The sequence below is a fragment of the Scatophagus argus genome, chromosome 18, assembly GCF_020382885.2.
Source record: "Scatophagus argus isolate fScaArg1 chromosome 18, fScaArg1.pri, whole genome shotgun sequence".
Classification (NCBI taxonomy): domain Eukaryota; kingdom Metazoa; phylum Chordata; class Actinopteri; family Scatophagidae; genus Scatophagus; species Scatophagus argus.
Window position 1 is genome coordinate 6,063,746 of NC_058510.1, and position 19,219 is coordinate 6,082,964.

At 44.6% G+C, this 19,219-nt stretch overlaps 1 protein-coding gene across 2 annotated transcripts; it reads left to right on the forward strand.

Annotated features, from left to right (window-relative positions):
• Positions 1-333: 333 nt before the first annotated feature.
• Positions 334-19,203, forward strand: pde7a (phosphodiesterase 7A). 2 transcript variants are annotated; one of them, XM_046370632.1, is made up of 12 exons: positions 334-1,442; positions 11,045-11,105; positions 13,828-13,917; positions 14,528-14,691; positions 14,792-14,855; positions 15,756-15,952; positions 16,055-16,186; positions 16,304-16,395; positions 16,579-16,723; positions 16,814-16,910; positions 17,088-17,168; positions 17,264-19,203. In XM_046370632.1, exons 1-12 carry the CDS (start codon positions 1,305-1,307, stop codon positions 17,533-17,535), a joined length of 1,533 nt encoding a protein of 510 aa, XP_046226588.1. In that variant the 5' UTR covers positions 334-1,304; the 3' UTR covers positions 17,536-19,203. The 2 variants fall into 2 exon arrangements, with proteins under 2 accessions (XP_046226588.1, XP_046226589.1); XM_046370633.1 differs by having other exon boundaries at positions 13,831-13,917.
• The last annotated feature ends 16 nt before the right edge of the window (positions 19,204-19,219 follow it).

The window sequence follows — 19,219 nt, forward strand, 5'->3', positions numbered from 1 at the left end:
TGCAACATTTTGCTGTAATTCCTATTCGGTATTTCAAACTCCCAGTGAGTCTCAGCTCCCAAGTAGTATGAGTCATGAGAGGAAGGTAGGCCTAATCACAGGCAATGATGTGGACCGCTGCAGGGCAAGCCCCGTTGTGGAGGAATACCCTTGAGAAAGTCCATGCCGTCTGCAAATGACTGCTCATATAGGTCTTGGGATCGCCCTGGCGGCAAGACCAATCGTGTAACTCGGTTTATGCACTGCAGGCGCTTTGGTCCAATCAGCGTCGAGGTTACAACAGCTGCCTTGACGCCATTGGTAGAAGTCAGACAAGGGCGTTTTTTTCTGCTCGCTCCAACAGCACCATCTCTGGCAGGTGGTGTGTGCTTTAAAAACCATACAGCAGGCTAATGTTTAGGACGTTAGATGGGTAGTTTTAGGGAAATAAACACGCTGTATGTGATTATTTTGTCATTTTTTTGGTTGATAGTTTCGCGTTGCGTGCCACAACGTTTGCTTTCACCCACCACGGAGTCGCAGTGAATGAGATGAACGTCGGGGTTTCCCTCTCTGAGACAGACACTTTGTGCTTTACGGTCAGCGCTGAATTAGACAACTGCTCCTTCATCGTGCAGCTTCTGAGAAAAGACGGAAAGGGCTTACATGTTGGCTGTATTTCGCCACCAGTGTAAGTCTGAATGAGAGAAAACCTCCCCAGCCACGGCTGACGAGGTCTCACATCCTGGAGCTGCCTCACCTCATCCGCCGGTGTTGCATACAATATGATATGTTGATGACATTTTTTGGAAGTGGTCGTGCCTTTTGTTGTTGTCATTTCGGCATATGCGATATGCGGGTCTGTGGACACAACGAAACGCAAATGAGCGGACGTTTTTTCTGCTTTGAAAATGAGGAAGCGTTTTCATAAAGACCCAGAAAATGGCAAGAAGGTCTCGTCGTCCGTGGGCCCGGATTTGAGTAAAATGAGAAGGAAAGGAACAGCAACAGCAGCATGATTTTGTTCCCCCCACAGAATGACACCAAAGGAGGTAAAACGGTGGAGGTAGACAAGACGCAGCATCAATGAAGGCTATCTGGACGAGTTTTGAGTCGCCCATAATGGACAGAAATACTTTGCAGCTCGATAGCAGATCGTTTCTACAACACTGAAAGATTTTTTTCGGTTTTTGAGGGGGGTGGGGGGTGGGGGTTTCTCTAAGTCACCAGTCATCCATTTTTTGCATTGCATTTGTTACATTTTTTCCATTAGATATTTGATTTTTCTTTTATATTTTTGATCCGGATCCAGCCCTGACTATTCAATGGAAGTATGTTATCAGCTGCCGGTTTTGCCTCTTGACAGGCCGGTTCCTAAGCATGTCCTTAGCCGGAGGGGAGCCATTAGTTTCAGCTCCAGCTCTTCCCTCTTCGGGGCTCCTGATCCGAGACAGCTGTCACAGGTAAATAAATTTGAAATCTTTTATACCTATGTTTTGTTTTGTTTGTTTTAATAATTTAGTCACAATGCATTTGGCTCTGGCAGTCACAGGGGCCTTAAAACCAGCACCTTGTAAAACAAATGTCTCAATAATCCACAGGAATCTTGCAGGTGGTTGTTGGATATCTAGGCCCTAAAGCACACAGTGAACACACACACACACACACACACACACACACACACACACACGCACGCACACACGCACACACGCACACTCATACACCCTTTTCTTATCTCTTAAACCTAAAACAGCAAGCAGCCATCTCCCCAAACCACTTTGCACTTTGGCCAGCACTCATGGCATGTTGCCTCAAGTACAGGCTACCAATTTACTCCTGGGACTTGTTACACTTCTCAGAAGGAACGTGCCACGCTATTATTTAAATTAACATCCCCTGACATGTTGACAAACCCCCCCCACCCAAAAAAAACAAGATAAATCATGGAGAGATAGTGAACTTCCTGCTTTCTCAGTGTCTTGAATTCTTGAAAATGTGCGTCTGTTAAGCCTGCCTCTGTATGTTTTGCATTGTGGTAAAATAAAAGAGGCAGGTACAACAATGGGCTCTGCGTCACGGGGTCATGCTTTTCTTTTTTGATGCTCATGTACACAGAAGTAAGTACTGTTTGTGAGCTGCACACTTGCTCAGTTAACTATAACATGTATGCCTGTAACCTCAGTTCAAAGAAAAGTTTCACATCAAGTCATGAGTCAATGAACTCTTTCCCCTCAGTGATACACTTTCTAAAATGGAAAAAAAACACCGCCCTTGCTATTGCTTCAGTAGTTTTGCACAAAGCGGTGTGATGTATTCTCATCTCTTTGGGTCATGGATGTCCTGCCTGCTGGTCATGAGCAGAAACTCCCACAGAATCACATGGCATCTCCCTGCACATTAACTGGGTATTAAGTCACTGTCTTCAGCTGTTAGAGCGTCCTCTTCAATGGACCGTCCATTAGCGCTTTGTGCAAGACGCTGCTCCACATAACCACCCATGTGTATCCACTTTGAACCTACCACACCATCGCTGGCAGCTCCCTCAACAAAGGCTAATGCACAACCTCGGTTATCAAAGGCCCCCAATGTTGCTCATCTTCACTGCTGAATAAACTGTCACAACAACATTTCTGTTGGCATCTACCCGTTGATTCCATACTTGCAGTCGTTATCCTACCGCTCCGTCTTCGCTCTCCGCCTCAGTTAGGATGACTTATGAAAGTAATCCACAGGCCAGAAGCTGTCCTGAACCTTGGTGGTTCTTGGACCCTGTTTGTCAGCCCAAAGGAAGGGTCCCTGGACAGATCCATAAACCTCAAAAGAAACTCCATCTCGGTACAATGCTCATCCTCTGCGTGCAAACACGAGAGTAAAGCTATTGTGTGTCTCGGTCAGGTTCGCTAGTTGATCGCCTAAGTGGGCCAGAATTCATTTTCAGTCGGCAGGTGTAAGGTGTGCTGTTATTGTGCTGCCTTTGTTGTGAAACCAGGGGTAATTTGCAGCAAGCAGGGCACTGTGTAGTGGTAAGTGAGTTTCCGGTGAAACAATAATAATCTGTGCGTCATTTATTTTGAGACATTGTTGAATCGGCCAAGGTTAACAAACATTTGTTGTTGTTTTTTTTTCTTTTGCATTGAGTGAAAGGGGGATTCAGTAATTCTATGTAAAGACCTGCTGCCATAATCATTTGTCCTTTTTCTTACCAAACACTGGCAGAACTGGGTGAACATGCATGCACACAGACAGCAGTGTCACTCAGCCTTTGTCACAGAGCAATTACACTTGTACAAATATTGTGTTTCGGGCCCTATTTATGACCATAAGGGTGCATTTGTCCTTGGTGGCTGCTGTGTTTTTGTGTGTGGTTCCACAGGCCTGTTGTTTGTGGAAGCAGTTCTGGACTACCATTGCAGAAAGAGGCAGTTAGGCATGTGCCTGTGCTCTGTGGGCAGTGGTTTGGCTCGTTGCCAGACTCACAGATGGCCGGAGTCTCAGTCTCTTTTCTTTCTCTGGCTATCTTGTTCCGCTCACTCACAAGCTCCCCCTTTTTCTTTCTCTTTCTCCTCTGATGCCCCCCCCTCCCCGTGCGCTTTCCCTCCCAGATGAAGACATTTCCTCTTGTAAACAGAAGACGAAAGAGTAGGACTAGAGACACGACAGAGTCGCAGAAGAATATGTCACTCTGTGGTCGTGGAATGCTTGTAATGGGTGTAAATATGCTGTTGAAGGGGCGTTGAAGACAGCAACGGCGTTAAATAGCCGGGCTCATTTGTCTATTACAACGCCACTGTTGTTTTTCTTATAACAGTGCATGTTAGCTTATTCCTAAAAGTGATGTGGAAGATGATTTGAATTTGCCTTTGCATAGTGATGTATGCTGGTCCCCCCCTTGCTTCTGTGGAGTGAAGGGCAAACACAGGAGTGAGATAGACTGGACTGGTGCAGAACTAAAGGACCAGGAGTACAAGCTTAGGAGTTGGGCAGGCAAAGACTCACGTGGTTCCCATTTAAACAACTAAACAGACATGTATTTTCAGTTAGTTTGGCGTTGCACATCTCCGAGACGTTACACATGGCAGGACAGAAAACAAGTACTTGTGCCATGTGGCTGGTTGTCATGATTTGATACTGTTGCAACACATTCACGCACAGTCACAAGGCTCTGACGAGGCTGTGTAATTGACTGCTTTGGAAAAAAAAAAAAAGAATCAATAAACAGATGCAGGGTATTGATGGGGCCTGAGAAGTCACATGGCTTTTGGCGATAATGGGAGGAAAGCAGCTTAGATGGGAAACGTTGATGTTCTGTCAGCTCAGTCCGTCATATCAGAGTCAGTGATATCATCTAGAGTACGCTGACTGCTGACCCTAGATCAGCTCATTCTCATTTTGGATGTTCAGGGACAGGAGATGATGATATGTCGTGCTATAAGGGTGGGAGATAACGCTGCTTGTATCAGCCGCACTATGGATGTTTCTGTCCCGAGCACGATAAGGGAGTACGCTACGGTGCTTCTTTCTGAGGGAGTTTCTTTGTTGATTTTAACTGAACCGATAAGGTTATTTTTTTTTTTCTGTGCGGAGCCGTCGGATTGACGTAGTTTCAGGATGTGGTAAGAATGCTGAAGGAGCCGCTCAGAGTCTGAGCCTGGTGTTTCACAACCTTTCACAAAAACGTTAACTCTCTCCCTGCCAGAGTTAGGTTTTCTGCGAAATTAAGCGCGATGCGGCTGGAATGAATGGCACTGTTTGTTATTAAGCGAGGATGTGTATTATTTGGTAAATAAACAAACCTTACGCCCTGTCTTCACTTAAGCACGCTCTCCCCGTGTCTCGCTGCAAGGGGCCCCTCTTATCACATGACCACACTGTTTTTGTGCTGCAGTGTCGAGTGCAGTCGGCTGTGTGAATGTGGTTCCACACATCGACACGCTAACGGACAGGATGTCAGCTGCTCCTGCTGAATATTCGTTAACATCATGTTAGTCCTATAGACATATGACACAGGCCTGCTGCGGAAGGGAGAATTTCTTTACCGGTTCTGCAAGTCTTAAACACTAACGAGTTGTCCACAGGCACATTCGTTGGCCACTTTGGGTTTTGTTTGCTGGTGGGGTTGGTGGTGGTGGTGTGTGGGGGCATTCAGCTGACCCAGAGAAGCAATTAGAGCCTGGGGATGATGTTTAAAAATGAATGAAATTCCTGTGCAGGGCAGACAGCCTGTAAGAATATAAAACAACCCCACCCCCTTAACTCCACTTGTTTCATAGAGCGCTGCTAAGAGCGCATTTATACGAGCCCCCTTTTCAAAGCACTCTCTTTAAAGGAGGATTAAATCATTTTAAGACACTTAACTCGTCAGTAAAAGAGGCCCATTGGTTGCAGATATATTACTGCTTGACAAGCATGCCGCTTTTGTTCTTTGGTGACAACACCGCCCTGTCATTTGCCAGTGAAGGCATCAGGCCGGTTCACCCCGGGCCTCCCCTCAAACCAGCAGCCCCTCCCTCTCTCCAAAACTCCCCGCAGCTGGAGTGTGTCAGAGTGGACAGTGTTCTCATAAAACACTCTTACAACAGGTAGACTCCATCTAGGGCTTTTGTGTATGCAATGGCTGGTGCACAAATACACACACACACACACACACACACTGCATTTATGGCCTAGCACTCAGTTACTGGAATGTGTCGTCCCACACAGCCGAGCGCTGCAAGAGGTCATAACTCAGAAGGAAGCTTTCAGTGTATGAAACCGTGCTGAGTCCAGCTGCTTTTATCTTGGGAAATTGCGTGTGTGTGTGTGTGTGCGTGCACTGCTTTATCTCTCATACGTCCGTTCATAAGAATATTGCTGGCTTCCTCATTTGCTCGGCCCCGGCTGACTTACTGACAGTGCAATAGGCCTGTGCTCGGCTGAAAGCCCAATTTTAAAGCTAAATGACACAATAAAACCAGGGTTTAATGTCTGTGTTTAAAATCAAAGACGTGTGAGAGTGCTGCACCGTTGAGTACGATTCAGAGGGCATCGGACAACAAACATCAGCTCAGTCGTAATGCTGTGATGTAGAGCCACTGGGAGTTTGAGTTTTTGAGACTTCGCCAGTGCCTTTTTTAATTTGAACACACACACACACACACACTAGCCTGTTTGCTTTGAACAAACATCACCATGACAATAAGGTAGTAGCTGTTAATGCGGACAAAAAGCTGTTACTCAACACACCTTTACTCGCAGAATTTCACCAGATTCCAGTAAGGTCATTTGAGTTCACATCTCTGAACCTTTTGTGATGTTGTGAGCATATGTTTAGGTGTAGGAGTCAGGAAGATGACAAACACTGAAGTCGTGGGGGTAAAACTCCCCATTCAAAAGTACGGACATCATGTGACCGACCCCCACGCCCTCTCGGCCTCAGAAACCTGAGTGCTGTGACCCCAGGCAGCGAGACTTAGCTGAGATAAGAAACGGAACCGTATGTAAACGAGCTCACGTGGAATTGCAGGGAGCACAATGAGCCAACTGTTATGCTGGTGTGGCCCTGCCCAAATGAATCTCACGGAGCTTCTCAGCCTTATGGTTACATTGGGTTTATCCCACATCTGCATTTTATAACCAAGGACAACACCGTAGAGCAGCCTGGTCGTCTCCTGTGGACAAACGGCACGGGCTGGGTGTTAGCTAGCTACGCTGGAGAGATTTTCACTGGTGATGAAAGCAAGTGGTTAACTTAATAAAAACATGGGATACCTCATCTAAAACAAATAATAGCTAACCAAACAATGTCAGCCCAACATTTATGTGCTTTCCAAGTTAGTTAACATTATTGTTGCCCATGGACATTCCCAGACAGGTTACCTTCGGGCTAATCCTCCGAAGCTTTGACGATTACCCACGATCCCTTGCTGTTTCTACTAGATGCAGTTAAGACAGCAGGTGGCATAGACTTCCCGTTTAACCTGAATCTTGCTCTCAGCACCACCTGGCTGCAGTTCCAGGTCGAGATGATGCGTTTCTATAGGCCCGCCAAAACTAAAAATCAAATTGTTGTTGAATTTATAAAGCTTTCTGGAAGTAATAAAAGGAAAAAATGTGGTTTGAAACATATTTTGGAATCTTTTCACTTTCAGTTGTGAAGAAAGTATTTTTCCTGTGAAAAATATTCTAACGTTGTATTGCATGCCTCATGTTGGTGACTGTTGGAACAGCTGAAAGATGCAATTTTCTGTTTGATAAGGAAAATAGATTTTGTTTCTTTATATTTGTGAGTTTATTTTATTAATATAGACCAGGGCTATATGTATAGGGTATAAGCACGTGTCTTGAGCAAACTGCATGCTCACACAAGTAAATTTGGAAAATCCAGGTGGCAAGAGTTCATGAAGGCACATAGTTATGACTACTGAGCTGCAGCGTGACTTAAGACAGATTGGTAGAAATTTTTTTCATTGTTTGATGCCAGAGGCTGTGGATCACATGCAAAGTGGCAACCGGCACGGCTCAGCAATGAAACCAAAGCACAGCGCAGTTTCTCAAACGGTCACCAGACACTGACATCAAGAACTCTGACGGCACTAAAGTCACTGGAACAAAAACCCAACAGTTTCTATCTTGAAATGCAAATTTTACAAAATTTGTTTCATTTTCATAACTCGATTGAGTGTATTTGCTTGATTAACAGATGCCAGATGTTACAAATTTGTTTGTAACCCCTCACTGGATGAGATCCAGCTGTCCCACGGTTTGGACATTTCTGTCGACTCTCACAACTGACAAAGTTGTTGTTGAGGTGTACACCGAAATCTGAGCTTCAGAGATGATGTCACAGATGTTTTGCCTGTTTGTCGTCTTCTTCTTCTTCAGCCTGCGAACAAATGGCAGGTTTCCATCGAGCTGGATTCCTTTGCTGTGACGAACTTGTGAGCAGCTGTGATCAGAACTCATGATATGGGCACTGTACCACCCATGTTTCCAGTTGAAGGGTTGAGATTCATCTCATCTGTGCTTGTTGCCAGCACGCCAGCCACAGTTGACTTACTTTGCAAAAGTTAAACTTGATCCACAGACCAATGTGTAGTGTATTCTTTTTAAATCCTTTTTTTTTTTTTTTTTTTTTAAATCAAACAAAGGACTCAGTTTCCTGCAGCTGCCTCATAGTTAAACCTTTCCTGTAGTTAAAAGAAAGCTTTTGTTCAGCATCTTATTCAGCTGGTCAGTTTGCTGTGGCATTAAGTAGTAGAAGTAATTTTGAAAGGATGCAACAGAAATACAAAAGCTGAGTGATGCTGACATGTACGGTGCACTGAGAAAAACCTTTAGTTCAGGCTGACACGAGCAGGCATTTCAAAGAAAAGATTAAGCACAGCTGGACCACATTCCTAATGTTTCATATGATTGAAACGTGCGATAAGCGTGTGCAAAGAGGGACAAAGTGCAACGTTAATGTTATTAAACGAATTACGCGCCTGTGATATTAAGTTCATGTCCTGCCTTTGACATCCCGCATCTCTCCCTTATTTTTTGTCACGCTTAGCTGTGACGCATACAGTAAATGCCAAAAACACGGCACTGTCAGAGGGGCTCATGTTGGACCATGACGGACCACTATGGTTTTGTGTGTGTTGGTACTTGGCACCGCAAGGCGTGGCCGGATTGTGAGTGTTTTGTACTGGCCAATTCAAGGGTAAAACGTGACTTCGTCCACGGTGGGAATGTGACATTGAGAAAGTGTTTGTACTGCCGCCTCCTTCTTACCAGCTCACAAGGGAGCACATGCCAGTGTCCTGTTAAGTGCCAACTGGTGGCTAGCCCTGCTTATATATATATATGTGTGTGTGTGTGTGTGTGTGTGTGTGTGTGTGTTCGTGTTCGCAAGCTCTGGTCAAAAGGTTTGTTTGGGCAAGTGTTGGCAGTGCTGCTCTTCCATTCCCACCTCTGGAGCCAGGATTATACAGTTCCCACGCATGTTACAGCCAATACCACCACCCCCACCCCACCCCACACACACACACACACACACACACACACACACACACACACACACACACACACAGCCCTGTACTAGATACACACAATCTATAATATTCACACTAACCACTGGTGCTGTGTGTAAACACAGAGGCCTGTTGACACTAAAATACAGCTTTCCAGATTACCCACCCTGAGTCAAGCTGCTTGCTAGCCTGTAAAATATTAGCTTTAGATTGGCGGCTGTCGTGAGCTTAGAGGACAGACGGTGTCAGGTGTGTGTATGTGTGTGTGAAGGAGGTCGACAATAATCCTGAATACTTAAAGTAATGAGTGAACAAGCCTGTACAGTTATGTTTGCACATGTTTGTGTTTGTGATGTGACCAGCTGATGGTTGTCATTAAATGGTCCAAGATCTTAGACGGCGTCATCAGCGAGCCAGCCGGCCAGCCGGTCAGGCATGCCGGCTCACTGTGGAAAGGGTAACTCTAGACGAGGGAAGCCCCTGAAGGATGATTGGGTATGGAGGAGGGCCAAGGGGGAGTAGGATGTGTGGAGTGCATAGAGAGGTGAGCCTACGCCTCAGTGTAGCCCGGAGCAGCTGTCTGTCAGCAGAGCAAATATGCAGTTACCGCAGTCATCCCTGCTACAACGACCGCTGAGCTTCTGCTGAGTGATGGTGTTGCAGGCAATGTGAAACAGACAACTTATGATCTTCATTTGTCTGTGATCTTCATCCATATTTTGGCAACCTTCTTCGGTCAACTGAAGCACCCTTAGGCCTTGTTCACACTAATATGGATATTTTTCCTTTGCATTTTGTTCACATGCAAACAGCATTTTCACCAAAACAATATTCTTTTTTTTCCTAAATGCATAGTTCAAACCTCTGATTTCTGTGTATCCATGTAAACATGTAAAACTCAGTGTTTGAGGAAACAATGACTTCATCACCTCAGGATGCCCGTGCCCATTGTTGTAATGAGTATGTGCCTGAAACAGCAGCAACAACAACAACAACAGTGACCGCAGGTTTGTTTACGTTTGAGTAGCATCAGTATATGTTCTTTGTTAGTCATCTCCCTTAGTTTACATAGTATTTAGTATTTGTCTCGTATTCATGCAGATATTGGGGATATTTTGTGTTTCCTCAACACATGTTGTCAAGGAAAAAAAGAAGTAATTTTAATAAACTTTTATTGAGCGAACAGTCAGCAGATGGTCATTAAACTTTGTGGACAAGTCAGCTGCAGCTGCCTCTTACAAAACGAAGTGTTGAGGTTAGATTAAACTTGCAAGGAAGACAACAATGTCTTCAGTTAATAGATTGTTTTGAATTTTATTTGTAATAATTTGTGGTTGATTATTAATTTATTATGCTCTGCTACTCAGGAACAGTAGTTCAGTAGTATAATAGTACAGAGGAACAGGAACTGACTTTGTGAAGGGGTTGGTGGGCTGCATCTGTCCAATTCAAATACTTATTCAAATACATTCAAACGGCATTCACTTGCTGACGTCAGATTAGGGAAGTCATTTTCTTCAACATATACTTTATCTTTCAGCCTTTTCAACTGCATTTTGACTCAGACTTTGAAAGGGAAGTCCCAATATCACAGAAAGCACAGGGTGGGGTCAGATCTGTTTGGATGGGGTCCAGAATAATGTCTATTTATGGGAAATTGTGTACACGAGTGTGTGTGTGTGTGTGTGTGTGTGTGGACATGACACGTGTTTTTCTCACATGACTGATAGTAGTGGTGTAAGTGCCGTATCAGGCTGATGATACGGAGCTGGAACATGTTTATCAGTCTAACAGTTTGTACACGCACATACACACAGACGCACACACACACACACAGCAGTGTAGCCTGTATTTTGAGCGTCTGAGATGTGTGTTTTGCCGACATGGGGGGTTTTGGGTACCGCCCACGTCAGTTTTTGGGCGTAGTGCTCACCCATAAATCATATTTTCCTTGTCAGTGTGATATGAATGTGTACAATAAACAATGGCTGAGGAAGCTACAACACACAGCTGCAACATTACATCTACATAAACCTTAGGGAGTGTGCTGACAGTGTTTCTTTTTGCTTGTTCAGAGACGAGGGGCCATCTCCTACGACAGCTCCGACCAGACGGCGCTGTACATCCGTATGCTAGGTAAGTGTTTCCCTGCTCCCGGTCCGTACAATCACATGCATTTTCAGTAAACACACACATGCATAAGTTTTCCAGACATCAGTAGGTTTATCCCCCCACCCCCATTTCTTAATACACGGGAGTTTAAAAAGCATTGAGATGAGGAGAGGGATGTGGAGATTATGATGGGGACGCACTAGAGTGCATGTCCACTCAATCCCTGGCCTTCTGGTAATCTCTCTGTCAGAATAGATTTAGCTTGTGTGCAACTGTAATGTAGAGTGACGTGTTTGATCAGGTTTTCATCCTCAAACGGACTAGCAGAGTGTCTTTCTTGTGTTCATGTACATACATCTGTGCCTATTTGCCCGGCGCTGACCTCAACGACTCTACACAGGATGAGCACTTTAGAAAATGGATGAGAGGATGCAGTGCTCATAGCTCTGCCAGGAGTCAAATGAATCCAGGAAGCAGCCGGATCAGCCCTGGCTCTCTGATCAATAAGGTTATTGGGGATAGTGGTGTGATTAGAGCCTGTGTATCCCTGGCATCAGTCTAACACACACAGATGCACGCTCGCATGCAACTTTTGCCACCTCAAGTGATAGATCGGATGGTGTTCGGTTGGCGATGAATGGGAAGGAAGGAATAAAGAAAGGAATATAGAAAGAAAGAAAGACAGAAAGAAACGGGCACTGCTGTTGTCCTTTCAGTTAGTGTCATTCATAGATAGTAGATTGCTGCTGTGAAGCGCAGAGAGTGAGCAGGGAGCATTAAACAGCAGGACCAGTTCAGGACTTACTGAATGCATCTGCTGAAATTGTGTTTACTTTAGATTTCACATACTGTTACTATACTTTCCTCTCCAGCTTGCTAATGCCCATGAGTCGCTTGCTGTCACGTGCGTTCAGTCACAGTCACAGCGATTTATTAAGCCGACTGAAGGAGCTTTATCTTTTTAATCATTTTACTTGGCTAAGTATGATGGCAGCCACGTACGTCACTGGCATAAAGCATCTGCGTCTGTTGATTTTATATTGAATTAGGTGTGAGGAGAAGCACGCTAATGCAGACTGGTGTTTGCTTGGGCCAGGGTTCAGTCTGCCAAGTTAATGCTGATGTGCTTTCAAATAGCAGGACTTCGAGCTTTCGCTGCATCAGTTATAATGACATGACCTACATCCACCCGAGAGCACCAGCACTAATGCACCACAGGGGAAACATGGACCCTGTGACTCTCAAAACGCACTAATCACTCAAGCGTGTGCACACACGCACGCACGTGCTAAGCCCTCACACATGCATCTGAAGATGTGTATACATGTGGGCAGTGTTTTCTATTTTGCACTTGAAATAACCACCGACACGGTTCATGCTCCACATTCATACCAACAACTTTACAAACAGCTTTTCTAAATATTGTTGTGATTATAATTTTAATTCTTAGTTTTTGGTATTTTGATAGGAGCTTGTGTAGTATTCAAACAGCTGTTTGCAAGTAAGTAACATGGCTGGTTGGGGAAACACTTGTGTGACTGTTTTTGACTTTTAGTTCTGATGCACATGCGACACAATCAGAAGTGCCATGCTGGAAACATGTTTGCACCGTTTAGCACCTTGACTAGTACACTGCCACATAGTCTTGCCGCATATAGAGTGTTGCCTGGAACGACACACTAGCATTTTACTGCATCAGAGTCATAGCATCCTGTCACCTCACTAAGCTCTCACTGCTCCCGACTGCAGTCTACAAGCAGGCCGGCCGTCCTGTTCCTCTGCCTGACTCCTAAAAACAGTCATAGATGGACTTTAGGACACTGTCAGAGGCTCTGAATACTAATAGTAGAACAGACTGTCCTGACATGGCATTGCATGCTCAGCTGTTTGATTGACTCATCTGTCCATTAAACTTTCTCTTCTGGGACGTGGGAGTGTGTGTTTGTACTCGCACATGGATAGTACAAGCCATACTTGAGTCAAATAGTATTTACAAAATTGAATCTTTTGCTTGTTTCTTTTTTGCTTCGAGTACCAATATGATGGGCTTTAACACATTCTGACAACAGAAACATAAAGTCCTTTCATGGCTTAGCATTAGGTGGATTATTTCCTAATCGTTATGAGAAGCTGAAACATGATGGTCAAGTTTTCTGTCCACACTGAGCTTTCAACAACAGCTCCCATGTGGCATTGACAGCAACTTTTAGCTAAAACAAACAGATTTATTGCTGCTGAATTCTTCCTAAATAATCCATTGTTCCTAAAATGATGATTTTCAAAAAAGAAAGTATTTATTTAGCACTTCAAATCATGAAAGATCATGTCGGATTGTAACGGACACAAACATGAAACAGCATGAAGCTAAATTAGCAATTAAATAAAGAGAGAAGAGTATGAAAGAGACGTTAGCCAGAAGACCAGAATCTGTTTCAGCTTTTTTGGAGAACTGATGGAAGAAATACCTTCTGTGAAGAAAAACATCCCCTCTGTCTGTGGCCAGTGGAACTCAGGCTTTCCTAAAAGAGGGGCTTTGATGGTAATTTTGCATACATGTGCAGTTGCCTTAGTGCAGGGCTCTGTTCATTGTCCTGTGGTAAAGCCCATCCTTGTGCCACTTAACGCAAGAAAGATTCCAGCATATAATCGAAAACATTTGTAAATACTACACCTTGCCTTGTGCATTCAGACACCTTTCTTTTTAAGCAGCATCGATCTTGAGGAAATAAGTGCTAATTTCTTCTAGGAGATGTGAGAGTGAGAAGTCAGGTTGGATTTGAACCGGAACGAAGAAGCTCCCACCCGTACCTGTGCATCGACTTCCGAACTCTTCACAGTGAGTATGAACCGCAGCCGATTTACCTCGACTTTGCCGGCCTCTGTAGCTGCACACTGCAGCGTGACTGACAGGTGGCTGCTTTCATACAGGGTTTCACATTACGATAAAGTCCAAGGTGTGTCTTAGTGTACACCTTTTGTCAAAGCTTTGTGAATGGTTGCGTGAACAAATAAGCACTTCCATACTCATTAAAACCCTTTTAGAAAACGTCAAAAGAGTCACGGAGAAGGAATGTGTGTGTGTGTGTGTGTGTGTGTGTTGACATTTTGACCCAAAAGTAATCCTACTTCATGCTGACGTGTTTCCGGATTGCAGCCACGGTTTATTCAGACACAGTGCTTTTTTTTGTGTGTGTGTGTGAAAGAGAGACCACTGACAAAGCATGTCTGCTGTGTGATCCCAGACGAAAGGCTTACGAGTGGGCGGCTGTGTCAGCAGCGACTGTTTGTACATCGCTGTGTTGGTGTCAGTTCCCCGCCGAGTTTGTGCAACCCAAAGTGGTTCTGTGAGCCTAATGAGACTGTGAAATAAACACTAACCAAAAGTATTGTCACGTATCTTAAATATTGCATCTTTGGGCGATTTGTGCGTGTGTGCGTGTGTGCAGCACGGCTGGGCTGTGGGTCCACGTCGGCGAGCTCGGCTCCTGAGAGGAGGGTCCACAGACTGCTCAGTTTCCAGAGGTACCTTCACTCATCCCGTCTGCTGCGGGGAGTCCCTCAGCAGATCCCCCTCCACATCCTGGATGAAGACTACACTGGACAGGCCAGAGTAATGACACCCACCTTTTTATATAACGATACAATAATAGTTTGCTTTGTTCAGACTTCACATTGCTGATTCTGCGCTCTGCTTCCCCCACCTCCTGCAGTGCATGCTGGAAAAAGTCGGGAACTGGAATTTTGACATTTTCCTCTTCGATAGGTTGACAAACGGTAAGTAAAATAAGGCCATGAAATACTGTTCAGAAGTTGCTTCAGAAGTCGTGATAACAGGAGTGATGCAGCGCTGACAGCATGGAACCAGTCTTAGATTCATTGTGTTACCAATGGTGCCATCTATTGGAGGGATTTACTGTGTGATGATTAGGGTTATGAAGATTGATTTTTGTAGGGAAAAACCACATCTTTTCTGCATGTACTTTTGGTTCCATGGTGTTGTCATTTGCTTTTTGAAGAGGACATTAATTTAACAAAGCAGCAATTCAACAGCAGCTCTGTGGACTCTTTATTTTGTTCTATAGGGAGCATATTGAAGCCACTATGAAGCCAATATTCTGCACTGACAGAAGCCTCAATACATGAAAATTATGATTATGATACGTTCTCGCCATACACCTGTCTGCATGTATACTGTGTAACTCAATGACAAGAGATAGTAAATGAGATAGTAAAGGTTTTGACAATGAAGAACAGGAAAAAAGTGAAGAAGGCAGAAGAGGCAGAGTTAGAGAAAGTTGATTCACCAGTGAATTAAATTATATCATAGCAATGCAATGCAGTGCACTGAGCATAACAGAGTCACATTTTATTTTCAAAGTCATAGTTAAATTTATTGTCAGTTCTGCCATATGTGCTGCACATACAGAAGATTGAAGCTGCGGTACTCTTAAGACCCACAGTACAGAAGTAGAACATCTTAAGTAGAAAAATGTAAACATATAAAATATTAAAAAGCCAAGGGCATGCAAAATAAAGTAAGCAGGGTAAAAGTCAATAAATATAAAAACTTGAGGTACACAGTAGTTAAAGTGATTTTGTAACAATGTCTGATGGTAGTGACAAACTAGATGAGATTAGAATCACTCTGCTAACTCTGCTGGTCTTCTTGTTCAGGAAACAGCCTGATCACCCTGACCCTCCACCTGCTGAACCAGTATGGCCTGGTGGAGCTCTTCCAGCTGGACATGGTCAGACTCTGGAGGTTTCTGGTCATGGTCCAGGAGGACTACCACAGCGACAACCCGTATCATAACGCTGTACATGCTGCAGATGTCACGCAGGCCATGTACTGCTACTTGCAGGAGCCCATGGTGAGACATGCAAACGAGACATTTTGGTGTTTCATTAAATGAGAATTTGTATTTTAATGATTGGTCTTCATCTTTGTGCCTTTGCATTTGTTGTGAATGCAGCTTGCCAAGTCTCTGACCTCCTGTGACATCCTGCTGGGGCTCTTAGCAGCCGTCACGCACGACCTGGACCATCCAGGGGTCAACCAGCCTTTTCTCATCAAGACTGACCACTATCTAGCTACACTCTATAGGGTAAAACCACAAAACAGTCACTCTCATAGGTTGCCGGAAATTACTTGTTCTTGTAACGTATTGGAAGACATTTCAGATTCCATTAAATTTATGTGTCTGCTCATCTTTCCTTTTTAGAATACCTCAGTTCTGGAAAACCATCACTGGAAGTCTGCAGTGGGCCTGCTCAGAGAGACTGGGCTGTTCTCCCATATGCCTGCTGAGGACAGGTCAGTGTGACGCTGCAATAACACTAAGTGCAACACGAAAAACTGCTACACACAACGTTAGACAGCGCTGCTTGAAAGGTTTTTGATGTTTCAAGAGACCTCTCTGCTTATTTTCATAGAGAAAAATTGTATCCGATGCCTCAGTCAGTGCTTAACAGTCGGATCATTTCCGTCTTTCCTCAGCTTGAACATGGAGAGGGATTTGGGCTCCTTAATCCTGGCCACGGACATCAGCAGACAGAACGAGTACCTGTCCAGGTTTCGTATGCACCTGGACCAGGAGAACTTGTGCTTGAGCAACGCCAGCCACCGTCACTTCATCCTGCAGGTCGGTTACCTCGTCTACCACGCACACAGAACCTGCATGTCTCAGGAGAAACTGCGAGAGCTTATTTTGTTTTATTCCCACCTTGCACAGATGGCTCTGAAGTGTGCAGACATCTGTAACCCCTGCAGACCCTGGGAGCTGAGTAAACAGTGGAGTGAGAAAGTGACTGAGGAGTTCTTCCAACAAGGTGATCTCCTTTTTCATTCCCCTTCAGTTATTTATGTTCCCCTCTTCTTCTTCAGTCCCATGAAAGTTCCTTCCTTTGTTCTGTATGTGTTTGTTCTCTATAAGCAACTCACTGTATAATAAAAGAATATCCATATAATACTTCATATATGAATTAAGTTCTGTTACGCTCTTTTAGGAGACATTGAGAAGAAGCACAAACTTGAAGTCAGCCCAGTTTGTGACAGAGAAGCCAACACAGTTGGAAACATTCAGATCGGCAAGTAGCTGTGTTGTATATTTGATTTATTTAGCGATAGCTTCTATCCAATCTTTTGCCCTAATCTGTTTCTGCCGCCTCTTCTCCCTTTTCAGGCTTCATGACATATGTGGCGGAGCCACTGTTTGCAGAGTGGGCCCGTTTCTCCGACACACGTCTGTCCCAGACCATGCTGGGCCATATGGGGCTGAACAAGGCCAGCTGGGGCGGCCTACAACAGGAACAAACCCCTGCGTCCGATGAGGCGGAGCCCATCACAGCCGGCACCGACACGGAGGACGCCGCCGCCCGAAGAGACGAAAACACCGCTGCAACCGCAGGAGGAACCAGCTCCAAAGAAATACCTCAGGGAAGCAGAGAATCCTGACACTCCTCGTGTGCCCTTTCACCTCGACCTCCTGACCCCTGACCCTGGCCTCAGGGCCTCACCACACACACACTGGGGACTGGGTGGGGCATGCGATGGCCTGAAGTCCCCCCCCCATACCCGCCGCTGCCCCACCTGATCCTAACACCTTGTTTATGTTTGTTTGCTTTTGCCTCCCATCTTGATAAACCACTGATTTTATTTAAGTTATTTAATTTTAAATTCCTCTTTTTGGCATAGAGCAATACATAGATACCTCATTTGGCTACTGCTGTATTTTCTTTTATTTGCTTTGTTTTATTTATTTGTCCACTGTAGTTTTGGCATTACTGACTGAACACACCACTTCTTGTGTTGGTGAGACTTAAGGGGAAATCAGTATGAGACCTGAAGAAGACATTTTTTTCTGGTATTTTGAAGTGCCATTTGAAAACAAAGATTTGAAGAATGATCTGACCTGAACTGACTGAGACAACTGGAGTATTCACATGTGAGACCTTCCTAAGACTTTAAAGCCGTGTTGCATTGAAGATTCTTCCTCATGTAAAAAAACAAACAAAAAAAACAAAAAAACTAAAAACAAAATGGAAAAAAAAAAATGTGACAAGCCCAGTCCTTTTGCTGCCTCAACGAAGACTGTTTACGCATCTCCTCGTTTGTCGTTTCTCTCCCTTGAACTGAAGTGAATCATGTCGGCTCCACGGTTTGCCTTCGAAGCACAGATGTGAAGAACCACTCGTTTGAACTGTCATCCCACTGTTGAAGCCATGAGCAGAACCTTATTCAAACACACCAGATGCCATAAGTAACTCCGCCTGTGCTACAATGTGTTCTTGCACTCCCAACTAACGATGGTGTTGGCCGTGCAGCTGTGTCTCTGTGACGATGTTTCCGACTCTTCCAGTGCTGGTTGAACTCGGGGTCGCTTCCCTCCCAGACTGGAGGTCACTTACTCACTGCACATGCATCTCACCTGGAACTCCACTCCATGCATACTCAACTTGCTCAGGGTTTTGCCAGTCTCTTATCAAGGGGGGGGGGGGGGTGGTGACTGCAGGCGATGCAAGGTTGTTGTTGTTGTTTTTTTTCTGGCAAGGATCTACTGAAGGAGACTCTCCTCTCTGCAGAATGTCTCTCTCAGCCACATGCAACCTAAAGGACTGCTCGAATGATGCCTTATAACTATGCACAAACTATGCTAAGTGACCAAACCAGCTCCTGTTCCCATCAAGTGCATGGTGTGCTCGTCTTTGAATGCACTGTCCAATCCCTTTGCCTTTTTGTTGTGAGGAACAACTCCAGCTGTCCTTTTGTTTTGTTTTTTTTGGGGGGGGGGGGGTTTGTACGGAAACAAAATGGCCGAGTGACTTTGAACATTCCATCTCTTTGTGTTTGGTTTGTCTACTTTGATTCTGTACAGTGGCACAAGTTGTGTTTGTGTTTAAACATTTTTGAGAGATAACAGGTGCTTTTCTTACTTAAGCTGATTTGTATTTTGCTGTAAGTGCTGTAAGACTGTTGATAAAACTGTTTACAATTTGTTGCGACAGCCATTTTTGGGAAGACTTATGTGTCGAGCCAGATTTTGTAAAGGCTTTGCTGTATTGACCTTTTTGATACATGCCTGTTGCAGTTACAATTTGAATAATAAAACCTGTTGTTGACAAATGTTTCTTGGACTTTC

Excerpts from the sequence above, each read along its gene's own strand:
- pde7a (XM_046370632.1), top strand. The coding sequence starts at position 1,305 with ATGGAAGTATGTTATCAGCTGCCGGTTTTGCCTCTTGACAGGCCGGTT. Across the intron at positions 15,953-16,054 it reads GCTACTTGCAGGAGCCCATG|CTTGCCAAGTCTCTGACCTC; the intron begins GTGAGACATGCA and ends TTGTGAATGCAG. Across the intron at positions 16,187-16,303 it reads ATCTAGCTACACTCTATAGG|AATACCTCAGTTCTGGAAAA; the intron begins GTAAAACCACAA and ends TTTCCTTTTTAG.